This window comes from Emydura macquarii, unplaced genomic scaffold (assembly GCF_026122565.2).
Source record: "Emydura macquarii macquarii isolate MOO-44397 ecotype Brisbane River unplaced genomic scaffold, CSIRO-AGI_Emac_v2 contig_2897, whole genome shotgun sequence".
NCBI classification, from domain to species: Eukaryota; Metazoa; Chordata; order Testudines; family Chelidae; genus Emydura; species Emydura macquarii.
This window is the reverse complement of record NW_027133034.1, coordinates 29,260,122-29,285,317: the sequence shown is the minus strand read 5'-3', so window position 1 is coordinate 29,285,317 and position 25,196 is coordinate 29,260,122. Positions and strand designations below refer to the sequence as shown.

The 25,196-nt window shown below is 39.8% G+C and overlaps 1 protein-coding gene across 1 annotated transcript in view; it reads left to right on the top strand.

Annotated features, from left to right (window-relative positions):
- The window catches only part of MAN2A1 (mannosidase alpha class 2A member 1), a 216,892-nt gene that overhangs the window by 103,110 nt on the left and 88,586 nt on the right, over positions 1 to 25,196 (top strand). The window contains exons 11-12 of the mRNA XM_067568482.1: positions 5,990 to 6,104; positions 13,512 to 13,579. Of these exons, the coding sequence (XP_067424583.1) occupies positions 5,990 to 6,104; positions 13,512 to 13,579 (183 nt within the window). The remainder of the gene's footprint in view (positions 1 to 5,989; positions 6,105 to 13,511; positions 13,580 to 25,196) is intronic.

Sequence of the window (25,196 nt, the reverse complement as noted above, 5' to 3'; positions counted from 1 at the left end):
TTCCGTCTTCTTATTGATTCATTATTCTCCCCTCTTGGGGAACAACCCCCAAAAGTGATATGCCTGGTTCTCCCACGTTCAGACGTGCTCTCTCCTGCAGAAAGGCGATACCAATCATCCACAGCACTGTATTCGCTGTCTAAGAGAGGCTCATATACCTCAAAAGTGTACCATCTGCCAGAAATTAAAGGCAAGAATGAGGAGAAAGAGCCATGAACTCAAGCTCCTGATGATGGAGAGCTCTCTGAGATTGGCTTCCGATTCCAGTCCTGGGACTCCCTCCGAGCAACGATCCCCATTGGGACCATCAACCTCAACAGGATGTCAAACTGTAGTGGAGCCAAAGAGGAAATCTATGGATTCTCCTGACAAGACTTCAAAAAAGAGGGCTATAAGACCCCAGGCTGAATACTTGTCTGGGAAGAAGAGATCCCTAGCAAGATCAATTACCTCAGTACTAATGGGACCATGGCACAGTACCAATAAAGCAGTAGATTCCTTGGGCGCCAATACCGCCACCAAGCCTAAAGACCCAAGGTGCACAGGTTCAGAGGTGTCAGTACCTTCAGACATACGAGGAAATAGAGACTGGACCGCCTCTGCTAATATGACACTACTAGAGACCAGAATGACCGTGGTACCAAGCATTTACACCAGGGATCCTCCTTCTGCGTGATCTTTGCACCACAAGAGGTTGCAGGCAGTGACTCCTTCAGTACCGATGAGCCAGCAGAGACAGACCTTATCGATACTGATCACCACTGTGGTGGCACAGGAGTTGTGTTTCTCCAAGGAATCCTGCTGGTTTTCAAAACACCAAAATCCCTGCAACTTGGTATTGGTGCTCCGGCACTGACTACACCTCAGTCTCCGGAATTCCTTGAGGTACCAAGACAGTTGCCACTAGCCTCTTTGTCTACTCCACCTTTATCTAGCAAAGAGATAGACAGTGAAGAGGCTGACAACCTCTCCTTAGTCTTGTGGCACAGCTCAATAGAGCAACATCCAGGGACTACTCAATTACAGCCACGTAGAGAATGTTAGTGACCCACGTGGTATGGACACCTTGGGTACCATCATTCATGCCCCTTGCTCCAGCCCACTGGCAATATTGGGACCATGGGTAGCCTACAGACACCAACTCTCTAGGACCTCAAGCATTTCCCATAGGGGGAGAGGAAGATTATTTCCCTCACCCTTCCTTTCTAGACACCCTGATCCCCAAGAGAAGACCTTTGAGGAGCAGGAGGCATGTCTGTAAAAGGCCATTACTCCGTCAACAAATATTACCTCAGCCTTGCTGGATGAAGCAGTGATGCCTCCTTCACCATCAGTGGCAGATGATTTTAAACAATTCTAGAACCTCACCAAGAGGGTTGCTGGCACATTCCAGATTCCCCTCGAAGAGGTAAATCACAAACTGTTGGACAGCCTACATATGTCACAGTCATCATGGATTGTGTTCCTGATAAACGAGACACTATTAGACCACACAAGGTCATTTTGCAAACACCGACTTTGATAATATCCACATGTAAAAGGGCAGACAAAAAATACTATGCCCTCTCTAAGAATATGGATTTTCTTTTCTTGCACCCATCTCTGAATTCCCTTGTCAAAGATGCTATAAACAAGGAAGATAGCACCATGCTAAATCAATTCCCTGCAAGAAGGATTGGGAAAGACTGGACCCATTCGGCAGAAACTCATATTCCTCCACCACCCTACAGTTTAGGATCACAAATTTTGAGGCCCTGATGGTGAAATATAACTATATCAACTACAGGAAACATAATGCCTTTATTGATCACCTCCCAAATGATCAAAAAGAACAGTTCCAAGTCATTATTGCCAAAGACCAGCTACTAGCAAGGAAGGCACAACAAATGGCACTGGACACCTCAGACACCATGGCCCATTCTACATCAACTGTGGTAGTTGAGAAAATCCTGGCTTCACCTTTCAGGTTGCCTGCAGGCATGGCTCAGAACGATATATGCACCAAACAGGGACAGATTGAACAAGCCACTGTCAGTGCCCGCAAAAGTAATAAACTCTCTCAAATGGTGGAAAGATCCAGAGAATGTTGCACAGGGTTCCTATTTACTCAGCCACATCCAATGTTGATACTGACAACAGATCCATCGTTAGTGGGCTAGGGAGCTCATCTAGAAAACCACCTGGTTCAAGGTGGATGATCCCCCCCCATAGAATGAACACTACATATCAACTTGCTGGAGCTCAGAGCAGTTAGGAATGCTTGTGCACATTTCTACCGTTGATCAAGGACAAACATATACAAATCATGACAGACAACATAGCATGTATGTTCTTTATAAATCAACAGGGAGGAGTGAGATTACTGTCCCTTTGCGAAGAGGCAGTGAAGTTATGGAATTGGTGCATTTGGTACAGCATCATTATATCAGCTGCTTACCTTCCAGAACAGAATACAACAGCAATCAGCCTAAGCAGAGCATTCTCCCAAGAACACAAATGGGAAATGAACCCTGGAGTGCTCCACAACATATTTTGCCATTGGGAGTCCCAACAATAGACTTGTTAGTCATTTTCAAAACCAAGAAATGCTCCCTGTACTGCCCCAGAGCTGGGCTGGGAAAGCAGTAATTAGACAATGCATTCCTCTTTCAATGGAACACAGATCTCCTCTATGCCTTCCCTCCATTTCCTCTCATATCAAAGATCCGTCTCAATGTAAGAAAAGAAAAAACAAAGATTATTCTTATAGTTCCCATTTGTCCGAGACAAATGTGGTTCCCATACCTTACACAGCTAGCAGTTTGCCTACCAGTTTGCCTACTCTTCAATCCCTTCCTCACTTCCTCTTTCTGAACACTGGATAGATCCATTTCCCAAACCTGCAAGTTCTCCAACTCAAAGTATGGCTGCTTGATGGTTCCAAAGCATAGAGAGATCCTGTTCTGAGGATGTAATAGAGGTGCTATTACATAGCAGAAAGTCAGTGACCCATCACGCATATATACAGAAGTGGAAAAGATTACAAATCTGGTGTGACTCAAAACAAGTTACCCCTACATCCTCCTCCTTCCCATTAATACTAGACTACATCCTATATCTCAAGAAGTCAGGATTATCTCTCAGTTCAGTAAAAGTGCACCTTGTGGCAGTTACGGCCTTTCATCGTAAAATAGATAGATATTCAGTATTCACTCATCCAACAATGAAGAGATTTCTCAAGGTTATGAATAACCTCTTTCCACAAATCAGACATCCCACACCATCATGGAACCTTAATCTGGTCCTCAAGGGCCTAACAAAACCCCTTTTCAAATTCATGGCCACATGCTTACATATGCATCTGTCTATGAAAACAACATTCTTAGTAGCTATCACCTTGGATCGGGGAAATAGCTCTAATGGCACACCCTCCTTTCATAGTTTTTTTTAAGGATAATGTCATACTAAGACCACACCCAAATTTCCTTCCCAAAGACACCTGGACCTTCCATATAAAACAGCTCATTCACCTTTCCATCTTCTTTCCAAAGCCCCACGATGCTAAGAGGTCTCTGTGTCACACCATGAGAATTATTAAAGGATTGGGAAACATGCTTTATATTGATAGACTCAAGGAGCTCAATCAACTTACCTTAACAAAGAGATGGTTAAGGGATGATTTTGTTCCAGTCTACATGGAGAACAAATAATTAATGATGGTATCTTCAGTTTAGCAGAGAAAGATATAATGTGATCTAATGGCTGGAAGTTGAAGCTAAAAAAATTCAGGCTGAAAATAAGGTGCAACTTTTTAATGGTGAGAATAATTAAGCATAGGAACCATTTACCAAGGGTCTTGGTAGATTCTCCATCACTGACAATTTTAAACTCAAGATTGGATGTTTTTCTAAAAGATATGCTCTAGGAATTATTTTGGGGAAGTTCTGTCATCTGTTATACAGGAGATATCACAATGGTCCCTCTGGCTTTGGAATCTATGAATGTTACTCAGTTGTTTTTCCCATAATAAAATAATGAAAAATGTATGAAATCATCAGATAAGGGAACTCGATTTTGAGCAATTAGATTTGTATTTGTTGGTGAGTAGTTTGTTTTGGCATCTATTGTGGGGACATGTAGTACAGTAACATATCTATAACGACAATACAAATGTCTGGGGTATGTAAGTAGCTGGGATGCTAATGGTTCCTAAACTAGTGAATTCCTAGATGTTTAGTAATTCTGTTATGAGAAATGCACTTGGGTAACATTAAATGTAAGGTAATGTGTTGTGTGTGAAACTTATTGATACATATTTACAACCTTAACTACTGTTTAATGATTTAAAGATTTTTTTTTTTTTTTTTTGGTTTGGGAATATGTTCTAGTTAAGTCTGTTTAAACATAGTTAGAGTTTTCTTCTCTGGATAGGAAGTTAAATTCTTGGAGAATTTTCATTTTGATGTAATAAAAACAATGTATAAAAAATTTTAAGACTTCATATTAGATCAATTATATGGTTTATGAGCACTAATATTAGATAACAAAAGAAACCAATTTTTGTTAGCTTCTCAAATTCATGGAGCTCCTGATAGATAATTTTAGACACCAAGGACAAATTTTCAGATATGCCTACCTAAAGTTAGGCATGCAGACTTGAAAATTTTGGCCTTTTGTTACAGATCTTTACTTGTCAAAGGACTACATTTTGAAGAATTACTAGTAATTTGAGGTGTCTTGACTTTCGGAGTCCCCTACAATATAACTCAAATTATTCAAAAATAATATTGGAATGCTCAGTGTGCCTTAAAGATAAACACGGAGCTAGCTAACTGAATTTAATGTTAACAGGCAAGGTTGCATCTTGTTTATAGTCCATATTTACTTTGTTACGCGATTGACTGTAAGTATGGATACAGGCTTTACATGGATAGATGGCAAGCTTGGAGACCTAGGCTTGCAGATTACATCAGTCTTCTAAATAAATCAATTGAAGATATGCTGCGAAAGAGAGATGATCTTGCAAATTCTGCCAGGCAAATAGATCTTGTCAATACATCAAAGATAGAAATTATGAAAATTAATTTACATACCAATGATTTTATCTATTTGGAAAGTGAAGCCTGGTAAACCAATAATAGTTTATCTGGGTAGCATCATTCTCAGTATTGGTAATTACATGTTTGTGAAGCCCAGAATAAGTGATGTATTTTAAAAACGTTATGGAGTATGGAAGTCCAGTGTGAATAGCAAAAAAATCAGACTTTCTTTATAAAAACCCTAAGTATCCCTTCCAGGAGCAGAGTCCTGGAAAAATAATTCTATCCAGTGCAAATTGAAATGGCTTTCAATGCAGTTGATTATCCAAAGTAAATTAAAGTATCCATAGACTATCCGAAGTAAAATGAACTGATTATTTAAAATAATGAAAGAGACCTTGTAATGGGTACATATACATACAACAAGTCAAGTAGTACAGAAGACAGTTGGACATATAAGAATTTTAAGAATGCCCAGTAATAGGCTACTTAAATGACATTTGTTTGGTGACTCCCAGACAAGCGATGGAGAGGCTGACCTACAGGTATGCTCTGTAGGACAATAATGACTGAAGCAGCATTATTACTGCTAAATATGAAAGATCTAGAAACAGAAGCCCAGGATAGGGACAATTAGTGCCATTTGACTTCTTCTGTATGCTGCTGATAATGTGGGAAGGATGATGATTTTTGGGTGCCCAAATTGAGACAAGGTAAAGTGGGGGCCTAATTTTCCGGTGACAGGTGCTCAGTATTTCCTTAAAATTAAGCTCTTTCAAGACGTCTGAAGTTGGGCACCCAAAATAAGTAGTCATTTTTGGAAATCTAGGTCAGAATAAAAAACTAGACTCATCTAAAGCAATACTTTTAGTAGTTAATGATATTTCTATATCTTTTTTCCCCAAGGTTCTTATCACTATTTATAAACATAACATCTCAAAACTAGTAACATCTGAAAATTCTATTGACAGGCTTTTCCACTCATTAATGAATTTGAAGAGGGTGATTATTGACTCTACTCACATTCTTATCCTAAAAGACAAAGATACCTATAGCTACAACCCATCGACCCCCTTCCTTAAGATGGTGAGTTTTGCTACTTCCTTCTTTGTATTTTTTTAAGTTATATGAATAATCTTTTGAGATTGATTTGGAATGGTTCAACTGAAGTTCACTTCTACTCTGGAAATTAACTATGTAAAGATTGTCCCTTCTTATTTAACCAATCTCGTCTCTGTATGTAGTTAGAATTGCAGCTGTTGATGTCAGCAAAAATAGATGTTACTACTTTTTGCAGTTAGCCCTGCAGAACCAATATAAGCTGAAAGTGAGTGAACTGGATTCTGTTCCATGTTGTGCACCATCAACAGAATTTTTTATCTATTATCCAATTATCTACACGTGCTGCTTGCGCAAATTGATGATAATGAGGTTCAACAAGTGTAACTGGGAGCCTAACTTGACTTGCAGGTCATAATTACTTGTGATAATGCAGGAGGAAGAAAGAACAGCCCATCTTGAATCTGAGCCCAGATTGAATTTGCAGAACTGGAATATAGAACAGACATATTTTTATTTGTAAATTGAGATAATTTTATATGGAATCCATTGAGATGATGAACACAATGAACACAAAATTCCCATATGCCATTTTTAAGTCACTTTTCAGAAGAAAAACACACTAAAGGAATACATTTAATTTAAATAAAGCAAATACTGTAATTATTTTAGTTCAGCATCTTTTAACCAACTAATTATATTATTCTATATAAAAAATCCGTGGTTATTGTTAGAAATACTTTTAAATTGCCTTGTTAAACACTCTAAAGTAAGAAAAGAACGTAGTAAGGTTATACACATTTTAACTCGGTGGTTTTGCACTTAAGCGTTGCAATGCAATCTCTAGTTACATGGACATATAACACTTACATAATTTAATACAACACATGAAAGTGTACAACAAAAAATGTGCAAAAATAATACCTTGAAATATTTTTTCATTCATATATACTTAGTTTTATTGTCATATTTTTAACTACTTTGACTTTTTAAGGTACCTGTTAATTTGGTCAGCATCTATGTTGTCACAAATCCAATGAAGAGCACCCTCTTGGACACTCATTACACTGTGAGGGGAATCCTGCTGCTGGACTCCTGAGAGTAGGTCCACAATGCAGTAAAACACTCACGCCTGGCCTGTGTCAACTGACTTTGGCTCGTAGGGCTTGGGCTCTGGGGCTATAAAATTGCTCCGTTGACATCTGGGCATGGGCTGGAGTTAGGCAACCTCTCTCCAGATAAACCAGCTGTCCTGGTTGGGAGCCAGTCTTTTGTCAAGAGCGACTAGATTTCAGTGGTTGGGCACTTAACAATCCTCTTTTATTATGCCTTTGCCACTCACCTGTGGAATTCCAGCCCAAAATGGGGGAAAACAGACTATAGAGAAGGCAAAGTAATGAACATTTGAAATTAAGTTTGCAGCATGCTAAAGATACATAAGAGAGTTTATCATATCACTCAGCATTCACAAATTATGCACACATTTCCCCAAATCACTACATATGTACTAAGCTTTTCTACTGGCTGGAAAGAAAATGTAATCTGTAAATGTAATTCAGGGATTTTAAACAGTTAATTTGGCTGTTAAATTTACTTCTCAGTCAATTACTTCCTCTTCTGAATTGTATTTCAGGGTAATTGTGCTATGCTCATGCCTCATGCTAAATTTACAGTATTACTTTTCTATAGTCTGTAGTACATCAGTATACTGTGTAAATTACTATTTATATTGCTATAGCATGTAATAATTGTAGTCATGGACCCAGAATCCCATTGTGCTAGGCGCTATACAAACACAGAACAGAAAGATGGTTCCTGCCTCTTAGTCTTATCAGACAAGGCACAACTCATGGACACAGAGAGACAAATGGGGGACTACCAGGAAACAATGAGACAGTTTTGGTCAGCATGGCAGGCAATAGTCTCACCACACAAATGGCATAACCATTGCCAAGTTTTTTCTTGGCATCATGGAAATCAAGAGTTTTAGGGAACAATTTGAAGGAGGATAATGAGGCAGCTGTGTGGATATTTATGGGGAGCTTATCTGAAGCATGAGGGGCAGCATGGCAGAAAGTACAAAGGTGCTTGTTTGAAAATGTAATAAGTGTGACTTATGGAGATGGGAGTCAACATTTCAATAGTGAATGAGAGTGGTAGGTAGGGTGGGGAGACGCCATGAAGAGCTTTAAAAATGAAGACAAGTAGTACTGGTTCTGAGGTTTTGCTAGGGAAGAGGTCCTAAGAGATTTTTGCTGCAGTGGTTTCAGTGGTGTGCAAGGGGCAGAAGCCAGAGTGGAGAGGGTCTAAGATGGAATTGGAGGAGAGGAACTTCAGAGAGTGTTTGTAAACAACATGTTCACTAAGATTAGAGATGAAAGGGAGAAAGGAGATGGGGTGGTAGTTGGAGAGACAAATGAGGACAAGGTTGGGTTTTTTATGATGGGAGAGACTAAAGGATGCTTGTATTTGGGGGGGGGGAAGAGCCAGAGTAGAGTGAGAACAATAAAGGAGGGGATCAGAATGGGTACAAGGGAGATTAGAGAATGGGATGGGATGGGCTCACTGGGGCAGGTGGAGGGGTTAGAGGAGGAGGAGCAGATCAGAAACTTCTGCATCTGTGATAGAGGAGGAGAGAGTTGTAGGAAGGGAAAGCAGAAGGGAATTCAAATCCAGGGGAAGGTCTTGTCGTCATATCAATTTTCTCTTGGAAGAAATCAGTGAGATTCTGTATGGAGAGAAAAATGGAGGTAGGAGGGTTTGAGCAGTGAGTCAAAGATGGTGAAAAGGTAGCTAGGATTGCGGGTCTGAGTTCCGTTCAGATTGCAAAGTAGTATTTAGCTAGGAAGATGGCAGAATTGAAGGAGAAAAGAATGCATTTGCAGTGGTTGAAGTCAGCCTGATCATAGCTGAGGTGCTGCACAATGTGAGAGCAGATGTAGTGGAAGCAGATGTAGTGAGTGAACCAGAGCTGGGGGTTGGCAGGGCAGGAGAGGGGCAAAAGAATCAAGGGTGAAGGAGAATGAAGCACAGAGAGAATCAATAACTATATCAATGGCAGATTGGGCAGAGTTGATAGGGCTGGGAGTAGATGAGAGGGCATCAACACTGATGGTGGACTCTAAGTTATGGAAAGGCTGAGTGACAGGCCTGGCATGTGAAAAGAGCTGACAGGCGATGCTGAAAGAGACCACGTAATGGTGAAAGAGGGGAATCAGCAAGTACAGTACTGTTTCCTTTACATACAAATTATTTTATGGACTGGTATACAGGGTAGTACAAAACCAAGATACTTAATGTTTATCTAAATTTGTAAAACTATATAATGTATGTTATGGTTTAAGAAATAGTCGATCATGAAATTAATCATAACTGTTCTGTTGTGTATATTTATTTAATGTTGCAAGCATGCTTTAACTTGTTCAGGTTGCAGTATTTGAGGTAGGGAAGGTTTGTACTAGGTGTTCTGGCAAGTGGAATTCCAAGTAAACTTGGTACACTGAGAGCATAAGGTTTTCCACATTAACTAATGTTAACTTAATTAACAGTTAACATTAACTAATAGAAACCCGGCAGTGTTAAATTTCTTTACGCAGGGTGCGTGGTGTTTCCATTATCATGGAAACTTTGTGTGAGGGGCACATAGATGTTTGCATAGTTTCATTTTGAATAGCTCGTTTCACTGGCCCCCCAGTGCTCCCTCTATTTCAAGCTCTGTAAATGAGGAGTAATGTCAGTATAAATGAGGAGTAGTGTCACATTGAGGTACAGTTCCGATCAGTGAGGGGTTGTCAACAACTCCCCTATAACCCTGTGTGCTTCACAATGCTTAGCTTCCAACCTGGGCTGCTTCCAACGTACTTATACAGGCACACATACCCTCAATATCTGTGTGCATCTGCAGCCCTGGTCCAGAAGCTTCCTAGTAACACACCAGTAACACTCTGGTTTCCACCAGCATTGGTTACTACCTGCAGAGTGACCCCACCACAGTCTCAGTCCCAAATTTTCCCAAAAACCTTTGTTTTGCATGTCCAGACCTCTCTGTCTGGGACTATTCAAATATTAAGATTTGTTGTCCTTGTAAGGAAGCAGTATTCAACAGTTTGTCACTTTAACTGGATTTACCAAACAGTTCAGTTGAAACACAGCACTAGATTGGTTTAGATTAAAAATAAAACAAGTTTATTAACAAAAGAAGATAGAATTTTAAAAGAATTCAAAGAGATAATGTTAGAAATGGCCACGAAGAAATAAAAATGAAAACATGCATCTAAAAATTTAAAACTTAATCTAACAAGTTTTGATTCAAGGCTTGTTTAAGATGGATTTTCTCACTCACTGTCTTCCAGCAAGATAGTGACTGACCGTTTCCTTGGTCAGGATCTCTCCTAGAGGCCAAAAGGTGTTGGTGACTTCGTTGTCTTAGGTGAAAGAGAGAACTTTTGGGGTTTTCTGCCCCTTCCTTTTAAAGTTCAGTGAACCTTTGAAGTGATTTCTTCTGAAGGTTGCACCTCAAAGCAAAATGTATTCAAACAGTGAGGAAGGTGACATGGAGTCTGGCAGTGAAGGAGTTTCCATGCTCTTTCTTCCTCCCTTTGTTGGCTAAAATGCAAATTTTGTTTCCTGCCCTCCATTACCCCTGCTGTTTTGGGGACCCATTTTACAACTTGTATGTATATTGAGATAACAAACATTCCTTTGCTTAAGTTAGGTCTGTTGAACAACTTTTGTCTAGGCAAGACTCGTTTTAAATATGCTAATAACATCCTACAGGTGAAATTTGTACCTTGACATATAATGTTGCTACATATATTTCACCATATTATTGATCAGTAACTTATTAGTTTTCAAATGATATCTCACAAAGCATATTTAGTACAAAGATTATTACAGTGTGTTAGAAATAATCAAACAGGTTGTCCAGGGGGTGGATTAGGGAGACAGAACCCTTTATTGCCTGCTTGTTCCATCTCCATGCTGGGAGTGAGCAACGAGGGGGTTACTTTACAATCTTTTTATCCATAACAGTATGTAAATTTATACATTTTTAGCAACTCCCCATTGACCCTTATTTGGTTACATCAACACCTATAAAATGAATACTAACAACTACATAATGAATATAATTATACCCGTCCCTGTTTGTTGGTTACAGGATTACCATACATAGGTCAGGTACATCATCTTAAAACCTATAAATTTTACACTAACATTCTTTAAAGTAAAGGCATGCTGGGGGAGAAGGAAGATAACACTTCCTTCCCGCCATAAAACCTCGCACAGAAATAGCAATAGGCTCATCCCCTACACAGATGGCCAGAAATGGAGGAGGAGAAGAGAGATAACAGACTCTAACTAAAATTTATACTACTTTAAGAGAAACAAGGCTTGCCCTTGCCATGACCCCGTTCCCTGTAATTTAGGCCTGGCCACTTGTCCAGCTTTTAACTCTTTACTCTCCTACACAATGGTGTGTAGGGTGTGAATACAGGGTTACTTTTGGTCACAGAGAGCTCCACTTCTCCTCTCTCTAAGTAGGTCTGCTTCTGGGGAGGGTTCTCTTAATGGAACTTGGAACTCTATGAGCAGCTGCCAATTGCTACAAGCCCCTCCCACAGCTGCCTTACTTACTCCAAACCTCTCTGCATCGACTTAATTCCCTGCCCCACCAACTTCAGGCCAAGCACAGTCCTCCTTTTCCTGCAAAGCCCTCAAGGTCAGCAAGAGGGAGAGAAGCAGAGCCTTCACTATTGCACTTTTTAGGAGGTGCACAGAAAGGGAATTTGTTCACAAAGCTCCTCAACATGTGCACTGTATTTTTCTGTTAGGTTGGTTACACACAGAAGCAATGGGACCTTCCTCAACTGCATGCCTGAAGAGCTAAATGGAAAACATTGTGCGAAGTATACTGTGCATGTGCATTATAATATTTTCAAAAAGATCACACAACTCAATGAAATGAAAATCCACTTTCGCTGAAAGATGCAAAAGTATTTCAATGAGGAGTATCAGAAATAACTTTCTGTAAACTTTCAGCTTTCAGTGCACAATTATAAAAAACTTCTAAGGATCTCTTTTGTGATTGGGAAAATGTTTGCTTTTGTTTTAACCAAAAATACAGCTCCATTTTTACCCATTTTTCAATTTAAGAAAATAACTTTTGGTAGAAACCAACATGGAAAATTTCAGCCATGGAGGTGAACTTGTGAGAATATTCTGAGTAACTGAGCTTCTCATGGAAGCTATTTTGCTATTTTTAAGTATAGAGGCTGCTGCTACTCCCAGTGTAAATAACCTACGTGTAAACTAATTAAGTCATAGTTAGAAGTATGTGTTGTTTATTTTCTTTTATTCTTTCACATTTTTAAGACAAAGTAGAGAGTAGGCCACAATCCTTAATGATTTACTAGTGTTATGAGTAGTACAAAACTTACCTTCTTGAAGGTGTGACCACTAGAGGGTGTGACATGATAATAAGGTGGAGTTGTACCCATGGTAGAAGGAAGTCATATACAGACTCATTGTGCAGGGACAGGCAAACAGCCTTAGCATTTTATAGTGATGCTGAAGATATAGGCAATAAATGTGTTTTTGAAAGTGTTTGCAGTATAAACAGTACATATCTATGTATAATTGACAGAACTAGGAGCAATGGTCTCAAGATGCAGTGCGGGAGGTCTAGGTTGAATATTAGGAAAAGCTTTTTCACTAAGAGGGTGGTGAAGCACTGGAATGCATTACCTAGGGAGGTGGTGGAATCTCCATCTTTAGAGGTTTTTAAGGTGCGGCTTGATAAAGCCTGGCTGGGATGATTTAGGTGGAGTTGGTCCTGGCTTTGAGCAGGGGGTTGGACTACATGATCTCCTGAGGTCTCCTCCAATCCTAATTGTCTGAGTCATCTGTTTCTGTTGAATTCTGATAAAGAGAAAACCTATGGCTTCTGCGACTAACCTGTAGGACTACAGTGCCTAAGTGGGTAAACCTCCAGCAATAGAAAGTTAATTTCAATATACTGAAATTATCTGTAAATCAGATCAGATATGTTGATGATCAGAATGTCTAAAACATAGCTGTAGAAACGTGTACATGTGTCAGTAAGTGTGAAGGTTGGGTATATCAGTAAATGACTTAATGGGAGCAATGATTTCAGATAGGATGAATAAGTATACGTTTTTTCATTCTATCAAAATCTATTTAGACGAGTATGTTGTTAATCTTATTACCTTAAGTACAGGGTTGGAGATGATTGTCTAGTGAGGGTTGAGACTAGTGTCTTCTAATTGTGGCAAATTAGATTTAATTGGAAGTTGCTATTGGTGTATTGTGGTTAGTGCATTTTTATGTGTTGGTTCTTCCAGTACCAAAATGCATGATTTTTTGTTTGATCTATATATAGTTAAATGAAAATTCAATCCTTTTTTCCCCCGGTAGGATGACGTTCAGTCCTCACAAGATTCTCTGCCACGCAAGACAGTTATAAAGCTGAGTATACAGCCAAGGTAAACAATACATTAATAATCAGTATTTGAAAGTTTGAATATAGCAATTGTGTTCTTCAAATTATTTAATTTATTTAGTGTTTCTAATTTTTGTGCAATTTGTTTTGTTTTGGTAAAATTTCACTTTCCAAATTTGAAAATATTTCCAATTTTTAATTGCACAATGGAAATTCGCCACTTTATTCATGCTAAAAATTAGCATAATTGCAATGCTAAGATAGCAGAACAAGGTACTCAAGTTGAAAAATTCCGGAACTGAAATGCTTCTCTCATAACACTATTTCAGCTACAGCTAGCATAATAATTATATATAAAATATAACATGAATTTATAGCCTGACAGTACTTGAGTTTCCATCTAAAAAGGAAAATAAAAATAGAAAACACTATGTATGTGCAAAGTGGCTAAGTTAACATTGTGGGAGAAATACCATACCTAAATGCTTGATTTTGTCCCCTTAAAATTTCAACTGCAAAGCAGGATTTTCCCCCCTTTTCCTTTCTAACGTATTAACTGCTAATTAACATTAAGTTTTAAAAGGATTTTCTGCATTTATTTATTTATTGGTATTTTAGTGCTCAGAGCACTCGATCAGGTTTGGAGCCCCGTTGTGATGTGTGCTGTACAGACATGCACTGTGAGGACCATGCATGCCCCCAAATGGCTTACACTGTAATTTAAATCTGACACAGTAAGTGGGCGTTACAGCCAAATAAAGGGAATATGGAAGGATAATCCAAGTAACAGTGATAGTAGCATATGGATAAGAGTAGTGGTGTGCCTGCGTTGAGTAATTCTAAGGTTTTGTTAGTTTTTTTAACACAAGATTTAAGACATAAATAAACATAAAGGCCTGGTCTACACTGCCGTCGATGGGCGGTACACAAACTACATAATGTAGCTTGTGTATCTCCCATCAATATACTTATATTCACGTAGCACAGTGTCTTCACAGCACTGTGTCGACTGAAGACACTCTCTCATCAACGCAGCATTACTACTTTTGGTGAGGTGGATTACTGGCGTTGGCCAGAGAGCCCATCTGGAGTTGAGTGAGCGGGTCTCCACTACCCGCTCAGTCAGTCCCACTGAATTGATCACCATGTAGCCAGCAATGTAGGCATACCCAAAGAAGTAATAAAGGGAAAAACCAAACCTTTTGTTTTTGCAGCACAGTTTCAATAGTGTTTACATTTTATTTTTCATTGTAGAACAGGTGGGGGAACCTTCTTGGCACATACAGTTTATAAGAATGCTGGCTTTACCAGCAGAATTTGAGTTATTTAAATGACAGCTACAGGTAAACATTGTTAATCAACGCTTTGGTTCATCAAAATCCTTGGAAGATTGACTGAAGTCCAGTTCCTGTGGGGCTGCAGAAGACTCTGGTCCTCCGTAGCTTGATATATTCTCAATTTTGAACTAACAGATATAGCCTGTCTGAAGGAGGAGCACTTGACAATTCACATTGATTTGTTACGAAAGTTTTATTCGGTGCAGAAATATGACAGTATTATTAAAATCAACCCTTCTATTGTGTTGGCATCCTTTTGCTGAAAGATGTGGCTTTATGATGCTCTTCCCCTCCAGCTTTCTTCCAAGACTGTAATTTTGTATCTGGACTACTTGGGATACCTGATTTATCCTTTCAGCTGATTCAACAGCAGACTAGACAGTTGTTACATTAGATTCTGTCTTCTTTAGAAACTTCCTGGGATGAACTATAGAGATTCCATAGACCAGTACAGTGGTTTTCAACCTGTGGTCCATGGACCCCTGGGGGCTGCAGACTACGTTTAATGGGTCCGCGAAAGGTGACTATGAAAATAAAAACGAGAGTCCTGTAAGCACCTTCAAGACTAACAGATTTCTGTGGGCATAAGCTTTCGTGGGCTGCAACCCACTTCGTCAGCTGCATGAAGTGGAAATCACAGATAGGAGGTATATATATATACATCCAAGGGTAAGAAACAACAATGGGGAGGGTAGGTGTTAGCAGAGTCAATTCAGTTAGAGTAGATGAGGCCTATTCACAACCGTTGATCAGAAGGTGAGAATGTGTGAACAGTGCAAGTTACTTCTTGTAATGAGATAAACATTCCTAGTCCCTATTCAGACCCAGTCTGATTGTGTCAAGTTTGTATATGAGTTCCAGCTCTGCAGTTTCTCGCTGAAGTCTGTTTTTGAAGTTTTTTTTGTAGAAGTATGGCAATTTTCAAGTCAGTTACAGAGTGTCCTGGGAGATTGAAGTGCTCTCCGACTGGTTTATGGATGTTTCTATTTTTTATGTCTGATTTGTGTCCATTTATTCTTTTGCGTAGTGACAGTCCCGTTTGGCCAATGTACATGGCAGAGTGGCATTGCTGGCACATGATGGCATATATTGCATTAGTAGACGTCCAGATGAATGAGGAGCTGATGGTGTGGCTGATGTGGTTCGGACCTGTATTGGTGTCCCTAGAGTCGATGTGCGGGCAGAGTTGGCAACAGGGTTTGTTGCAAGGATAGGTTCCTGAGTTAGTGTTCTTGTTGTATGGTGTATGGTTGCTGGTGAGTATTTGCTTCAGGTTGGAGGGCTGTCAGTAAGCAAGGATAGGCCTGCCTCCTATGGCTTGAGCGAGTGAGGGATCATCTACTAGGATAGGTTGTAGATCCTTAATGATGTGCTGGAGAGATTTTAGTTGGGGGCTGTAGGTGGTGGCCAGTGGTGTTCTGTTGTTTTCTTTGTTGGGTCTGTCCTGTAGTAGGTGACTTTTGGGTACCCGTCTGGCTCTGTCAATTTGTTTCTTCACCTCTCCAGGTGGGTATTGTGGTTTTAAGAATGTTTTATGGAGATCCTGTAGGCGTTTGTCTTTGTCTGAGGGATCGGCGCAAATCCGGTTGTATCTTAAGGCCTGGCTGTAGACAATGGATCATGTAATGTGTCCATGGTGGAAGCTGGAGGCATGAAGGTATGTATTGCGGTCAGTTGGTTTTCGGTATAGGGTGGTATTAATGTGACCATCCCTTATTTGTATCGTAGTGTCCAGGAAGTGGATTTCTTGTGTGGACTGGTCCAGGCTGAGGTTGATGGTGGGGTGGAAATTATTGAAATCCCAGTGGAATTCTTCAAGGGACTCTTTCCCGTGGGCCCAGATGATGAAAATGTCATCAATATAGCATAGGTAAAGAAGAGGTGCTTGGGGATGAGTTTCGAGGAAGCGGTGTTTTAGGTCAGCCATAATGTTGGCATACTGTGGGGTCATGCGAGTGCCCATATCTGTGCCACTGACTTGAAGGTATAGATTGTCTCCAAATCTGAAGTAGTTGTGGGTCAGGACAAAGTCACAAAGTTCAGCTACCAGGTGTGCCATATCCTCATCAGAGACCATGTTCCTGGTGGCTTGAAGTCTATCTTTGTGTGGAATGTTGCGCAGTAAGTTTCTGTGTGGACCCTTCTACCACTCACTAAAGCTTGCCTAGTGCACTTTAATCCATTTCCATTTCGAAGTGGAGTAGATTGAAGTGCACTCTGGAACTTTTAGTGAGCAGTGGCAGGATCTACACAGACACTTAGTATGCAGTAGGCTAATACAGTGTAGATTTGCACCCCAGCTTGCCACGAACTAGGCAAGCTCTCAGAGGAAATTTTTCCTTATATACATCTTAGATTTTACTTCACTTAATTTCTTCTCATTGCTCCTAAGTTATTTCTGTATATACTGTTCTAAATAATTTCTCCCTTCTTGATATTTGCATATTTCAAATATTTGAACTCACACAACTGAGGAGGAGACATGAATTAGCCAAGCTATTCCTGTTTACCTCTTTTTTAATATTAATTCTTAAATCAGTTCCACCAGTCCAATGAGCTCTTTTGTTGCTTTTTTCTCAGCTCCCTCTAACATGTTAGAAGGATATCTTTCTGATAGTTAGTTATCCAAAAAAGAAGTAATATCAGCTTGCTGCACCATAGCTGTATATTGTTAATGTTAGTTTTTCATTGGGCTCTCAGAAGTGAGCTGGATGCCCTATAGAGACAAGACATGCTACCTGCTCCAAAGAGTTTGCAATCTAAATTATTCATGAGGGAATGAAGAGGCAAGAAAATAGAGGGGCGGAAGTGAAGGAGAAGAGTATAGAGAGGAGGAGTATTGCCATCATGCTATTTGACAAGCTGTATCTCTGGTGGCCTTTTTGTTTCCATATCAATTTCAAAGTCATGCATATTATGATGTCCACTATTACAGGATATGGTATCAGAGATTTACTAAAATTCAATTGTTACTTCTCTTGACTGTTACCAGATGTTTTATAATTTCTCAATTATGTGGTCATTATAAATGTGTGCCGTTTATTCATGGTCTGTTATCCTGTAGCTGTTTAGTTATTTTTTTTCTGTTCATATATGCTCTAATATTTTATCAAGGATAGAAGTTACATTTGTGGGACATTAAATGTTTGAGTCTTTGTTCTTTTCCTAACTGAAAACTGGCACTGTTTGGTTTTCTCTGATCTTCCTGTGCCTCTGAGTGGACTATGATTATTTTAAAAATAGACAGTGAGTAGTATTATTTTTTTAAATCTTAGGATTCATCCAGACCGACTAATAAATGTTTGTTCAAAATTTCCAAGCAGTCTTTTATCTGCTTGTAATGAATGATGATTGATTCTGATTCTTCATTCCTTACCAACTTTTTATTTTTCTTATTTAATACAGATTTTAAAATGTCCACTAGAAGTCTAGTCAGTTTCTAAAATGAGCTAAATGTAATTTCAGGTGCTAAAACTGATTTTTTTTTAAATGTGTTTTCTCATACTTGTTGCCTGTGAAAGATGAACATAAGTAACAAGGGAAACTAACTAGGAAAGTGAGGGAAGCTAACTACACACAAAATTGGCATATTGAAAAATAGAATTTCTTTAATCTTTGTCACAGTTACAGGTAATACCTAAGATTATAATTCAGATAGAAGAAACTTTCAATTTATGATTTTTTTTAAGTGGATGGTATCACCTTAAAAATAATTCAAAATCTGTCATTGGAATCATTTCTCATTTATCAATGAACCTACTTTCTTGTATTTTCCTGCCATATCTGTTTCTGTGTATCTGTAATTTGTAAAAGGTCATCAGCAGTTGGAATGACACACCCAGATTTAAATAGAAAGGAGCTGGTAGCAGGCTGCTGGCACTAAAAGGCTCATGACTGATAGCACAGATTCTATGGAGTCCAAAGGGATGCCCTTGTAGTTATATTGTCCCCCATTGTCAGGAAGCCATTTTCATGGGTATTGGGAATGAGGCAGGATTATGGCATCCAGTTTTCTAAAAGAACATATAAAGAGGACAGTCTCCTATGAAGGGGGGCAGCTGCTGCACAGAGAAAACTACTCTCCATTCCCAAAAGGAATACTTCAGATATATGTACTTTTGCTTGCTTTTTCTATGGTGTGACTCGTTTTTTAGAAAGCAGATACAGGATCTGAGGACTTTTGAAAAGATGCTTTGCTTTGTGTTGGCACGCTAAAATAAATAGCTAGGTCTAATTTCCAAAAAAGATTTTTTTTCTTCTGTACAAAAAAAGGCTTCTGGTTGTTTAAGGTAAATTGTATGGCAGTATGAGTCAGGGTATGAACTTGAGAACACAGTGTAAAGCCTGTCTATTTTCTCAAGGTGTTTTTAATAGAATAGTTCGATAGTATGAATGTGGTGGGCAGGTAAGAATTTTTTTATGGTTGTTCTGGAGTTGAATAGATACTGATAAATTAGAATTTTTGTATGGATTTTGAAATGATGAGCAAGTGTTTAGATCTTTGAATATTGGCTTTTAATCTGAATAAATGAGTAAACAAACAAGCCAGGTCTCAAAGAATGTGTGACCAATATCATTCATTCCTTGTATCATAGCACTGAAGAAGTCCAAAGAGAAAACCCCAAAGGCATTCAAAACTTCGAATCAGAAAGGGGGAATCCATATACAAATAGACCTTGAAAGAGAGGGAATGATGTCGTGTATGTGAGTGGGCCAGGAGAGGAGACACACTTGTAGTGTGAGAGAAACATTCAGGTGATAAACCTGAACCTTTCCTGAGAGATATATAATAAGAGTTGAACTATTTATCCATGGGCTGACGTTGTTCTTGTCCTTAAACAATTCTACCAAAAGGAAAGAACATGTTATTCTCAGGGTGAAGGTGAGATATCTTTGTTTAGAATAAATCTGTAGTAAACCCTTAGAGCAACTGTGTACACTGATTTTTGTAACCACAATCCTTGGGGCTAAGACTGAATTCTTCATTGTCTCGCTAGATCCTTAGGTGAGATTTATTGGTGCTGAAAGCTGTCTTGATACAAAAGCCCTTGGTATAAAGGGTTGTTTTTAGTTCTGTGCATCATAGCTTTGAGGAATATCCTAGAATTTCAGATACTGATGGTGCCAGCCAAGGTGGATAAAAATCAAGGATAAAGAAAAATAAACAAGATTTTCAAAATTTAAATTAGGTTCATTTTTATTTAAAAAATAAACCTATTTAAACTTCAATTTGAAATTATAACCTGTGTTAAGGCCTAAATTTACTATAATCTATTAAAATAATTTAAATAAACACCTGACGTATGTAGTGACATAGCTTGTGTGCAGAGGTTTCATTTTACTACTTTTGAAAGAGATGAGGCTTAGTTCTTCAAGGAACTGGTTTTCAGTAAGCATCAGTGTGCACACTCTTCAGCAGAATGTCCATTTAAAATAAATGCCTGAAAATGTTTATCTGTAGCTAACGTCATGGCTTCTTCTCCATATCAGCCAAGAGGCAGAGCTTTAAGGAGAGACAACAAATATTATTTTCTCAACAAAAAACAATGTTTGTACCATGTGCACTCCTCCATTGGCTGTACTGGGATCCAGGGGTGGCTTACCATCAACAATTCTCCAGGTTTTTCTCACCGGGAGAAGGGCAGATAGTCCCCACCATCCCCTTTCTCTCGAGTGTGCCTGATCCATAGGAGGAGACTTTTGAGAAGCAAGAAATGAGCATGGATATTAAAATCACTCCAACAACTAATATCACTTCCGCATCCCCAGATGAAGCCATCGTGCTTTTTCCACCATCCCTGGCTGATGACTTTAAACAGTTCCAGGACCTTATTAAAAGGATAGTGGACTCCTTGCAAATTCCAGTTGAGGAGGTTAAGGAGTCACAGCATAAACTGCTTGACATCCTGCATACATCATCATTTGCCTGCATCATGCTATTTATTATTGAAGTTCTGCTAGAGCCTGTAAAAAATAATTTGGCATGCCCCAGCCACAATACCACCTACCTGTAAGAGGTTGGACAAAAATATTATGTTCCCATGTAGTCAATGCTGTAGATGAACATGGAAGACAGCACCACGCTAAATTGATGCCATATGATAAAGACCTAAAGTGACTTATTTAGCTGTAAATCTTGTTCATCTGCAATTCTACAATTTTAGATCACCAACTGCCAAGCCCTCCTGGCAAAATACAGCCATACTAACTATTTAAAGTTGAATTCCTTTATTTGAACATCTTCCAACAAATGGAGGGAGCAGTTTCAGGTGATCATTGCAGAGGGTCAACTGCTGACAAGAACATCACTGCATCACTGTTGGCTTCTCTGGATGCTGCTGATACAGCCACTCATTCTGTTTCCATGGTGGTAGTCATGAGGAGGGGTTTAAGTGGGAATTCCAAAATACAGTTTAGGATCTTCCTTTTCACAGATTGAAGCTGTTTGCAGAAAAAACTAATGAGTCTCTGCATACCTTAAGATTCTAGGGCCACCTTGCATTCACTGGGAATTTACACCCCTCACAGAAATTTTAGTGAGTCCCAGGTGGTCCAGAGATCTCATCCCACTGATCTTCCTTCCTCCCAGCGATATTATGAATCCCAATGTCAGAGACAAAGGTTCCTGAAGATGAGACCACCTACTTCTGAGCATCAAGCTCTCAACCTACAACTTCGAAACATCAATTTTGATGGTATAGTCAAGTTGCTGAGTTACCATCCTCACTAACTATCTGCTGCAATAATCTACATGTCTCCCTCACTTTGGCAACCACCTTTCTCATTTCTGTCAGGAATGGACCATATCACTATGGACAAGTGGGTTTTGGAGATCATTTCAACATGATACTTCATCTATTTTACCTCCCTCCTGCCATCTCTCCCTCCTTCCATGTCTTTCTTCAGGGACCACTCTCATGAGCATGTTCTATGACAGGAAATACTTCCTCCTGAACTTGGGTGTTCTAGAACCAGTTCCTACACAACACAGAGGGAAGGGATTTTATTCCAGGTACATCCTGCTTCCAAAAAGGAATGGCAGATGGAGACCCATTCTAGATGTAAAATTACTGAGCAGATTTGTAAAGATTCAGAAGTTCAAGATAACTCTTGCAGCAATAATTCCATCATTAAACCAAGGGGATTGGTTCTTGGCCTCGACCTACAAGATGCTTATTGTCATATAGCTATCCACCCCTCCCACAAAAGGTTCCTATACTTCACTATGGGTCAAGAGCATTTTCAATACAGGGTGCTCTCATTCAGTCTCTCCTCTGCACCCAGAGTGCTCTCAAAAGTCTCTTGGTGATTGCTCATCTTCACAGACAAAGAATTTTGATATTTCCATACCTCGATGATTGCTTGCTCAGTAAAACACATGAGACTTCACACATACTGCCTTTAAAGGTGTTTCAGCACTAATTATTTGCGAAGCAAACATAGTTTGAACAAACTACTCTTAATGCCTTCAAAAGTCCCTTGACTGTTGGAAGGACCCTCACAATGTTTGCACAGGGGTTGCCTTTGCACAACCATCTCCAATGTCACTAACAGCAACAGATGCATCCGTACAGGGATGGAGAGCTCATCTAGAAATGCAACGGCTCATGGGAAATGGTCACCTCTTGAGTCCAAACTGCATATCAACTTACTGTAACTCAGAGCAGTCTGAAATGCCTGTCTCCATTTTCTTCCACTGATCAGGGGCAAATACATGATGATCATGATGGACAACATGTCATGAATGTTTATACTAACCATCGGGGGAGTGAGATCATCCTCCTTCTGCACAGAGACAATGAGTTAGATCCCATTACACTCCTCCATCTATTTCATTATTGGGGTCCTACAGAGAGATCTGTTTGCCACAGACAAGAACAAGAAGGGCTCCCAGTTCTGCTGTAGAGGCAGTCTGCATCACTATTCCCTGGGGATGCCCTTCACTTTTGATGGAGTTCAGACCTGCTGTATGTATTCCCCCCAACTCTCTTGATATCCAAGGTGCTGTTCAAGGTAAGGGAAGACGGAGGCCATGGTTATTCTAGTAGTTTTCAACATGGCCAAGACAAACATGGTTCTCTGACCTCACCCAGCTCACTGTCTGTCCAACGGATCACCCTCTAGACCATCCCCCATCTTCTCTGTCAGGATGCTGGTCAAATCCTTCACTCCAACTTCGAGGTTCTTTCACTCAATGCATGGCTGATGGATGGTTTGCAGGGTTAAAAACAACTTGTTCTGAGGACGTAAAGAGAGTGCTCTTGTATAGAAGGAAACAATCCACTCCTAATGCCTACCTGCAAAAGTGTGGGAGATTCAGTCACTGGTGCGGCCTAAGACATCTTGCACCTACATCCTCTCTGCTATCAGATATACTAGATTACATCCTAGACATAAAAATAAATAGGATTGTCTTTAAGATCTATTGGAACATACTTGGCAGCTATTACAACCTTCCATCATGTGGTAGAGGGTTTTTTCATCTTCACTCATGCTACCATAATGAGGTTTCTCAAGGGATTGTGGAATTTTTCAACACGTCAGATGCCCTTCACCAGCTTGGGACCTCCATTTGGTACTTAGGTGCCTTACGAGGCCCCCCTCCTTTGAACCTGTGGCTACCTGCTCACTTTCTACATTTGTCTATGAAAATGGCCTTTCTTAAGCCATAACTTCTGCTTGAAGAGTTGGGGGGGGGGGGAGGTGGGTGGTTCTGATGGCATCCCTTCACATTCTTTTTTAAGGATAAAGTCACATTGTGACTGCATCCCTTGTTCTTACCAAAGGTGTCCTTGGACTTCCACATAAACCAACCTATCCACCTTCCAGTTTTCTTCCCTAAACCACAGGGGGGTAAAGAAAATGCAGAAGTACATGCACTCTGTCAGAAGGGCATTAGCCTTTTAATTAGGCTTGGTCTACATTTACCCCTGCGATTAGGTGGCAGTCGACAGAAGTTATGCAAACTATGCAGAAAACTTGCGTAACTCCTATCAACTGCTGTGCTTCTCTTCTGCGCACCGTCTTCACTGCACTGCACGGATAGGAACTGTGTTCCTGTTGACGCAGTGCTACACCACTTGCAGGGGTGGATTAACAGCGTCAACTTCTGGATCGACTAAGCGGGTCTTCACTGACCACTCAGTCGATCCAGATAAGTCGATCTGACAGCCGTCAGTGTAGACATAGTCTTAGACAGGACTAAGCCCTTTAGAAAATCTCCCAGATTTTCTTTCCATTGCGGACCGAACTAAGGGATCTCCAATATCCAAGTAAATACTTTCTAGATGGATATCTGGCTGCATTATCTATTTCTATCAGCCTCATGATCTTCAATCCCCTCCTAGAGTATTAACTTACTCTATGAGAACTCTCTCTACTTCAGTAGCCTTACTTAGGAACGTTCCTGTCATAGAAATATGTCTGCAACTTGTACATCCATTCATACCTTTTCTGAACACTGTGTGGTTACTCAGGCTTCAACTTTTGATGCAATGTTTGAAAACAGTACAGGAGAGCCAATCTTGGACTCAACTCTTAAGCCCACCTTTCCGAAGAGGGTATTGCTCAGCAGTCACCTAGAGTGAGCACTATAGGAACAACTCAAGAAGAGAAAGTTACTCACCCTGTGCAGTAACTGTGGTTCTTTGAGATGTGTCCCCCTATGGCTGCTTCACTACTGGCCTTCCTCCACTCTGCTTTGGAGTTCTTTACCATAGAGCTCTGTGGTACAGAAGGGGCTGAGGGTGGTTCTCCCACACAGCTCTACATAGCCATGGTACAGAGTACATGGCTACATAGTGCACGTGTGGGCCAAACAGGCACCGTTACCTAAAACCTCCAATCTGAGGCGGTTGGGGCATGCGCATCCTAGAATGGTGCTCTCATAGGGAGATGCATCTCAAAGAGCTACAGTTCTACAAAGGATGAGTAACCTTTTGTTGATAAATAGTATAGTCAGTTATCTGACCACACTTTACTTCATTATGAAATATATTCAAGAGACAAAATAATAAATATCAGTCAGGGTTAGTGCTAAAAGCCAATAATAATTCAGGAAAAAGGTTCAATACAGTACCGGTTTCTAGGAAGGGGTCTCATGTAGTGTTGTTACTATCACCCTACACAGAAAGAGTTTGCTCCCAAAGTTACACATTTCAGTATATATAGAGTGATTTTACAAGTTACAAAACTCTTTACATGTCACTAAAATCCTTTCCATTAGTTTGTCTTAATTCCTTTCCTCTTTGTTCTGTTCCTTTCATTATCTTTATTTGGGATACAAATATTCCAGGTACTGGCCTTTGAAAGTACTTCCCTTGC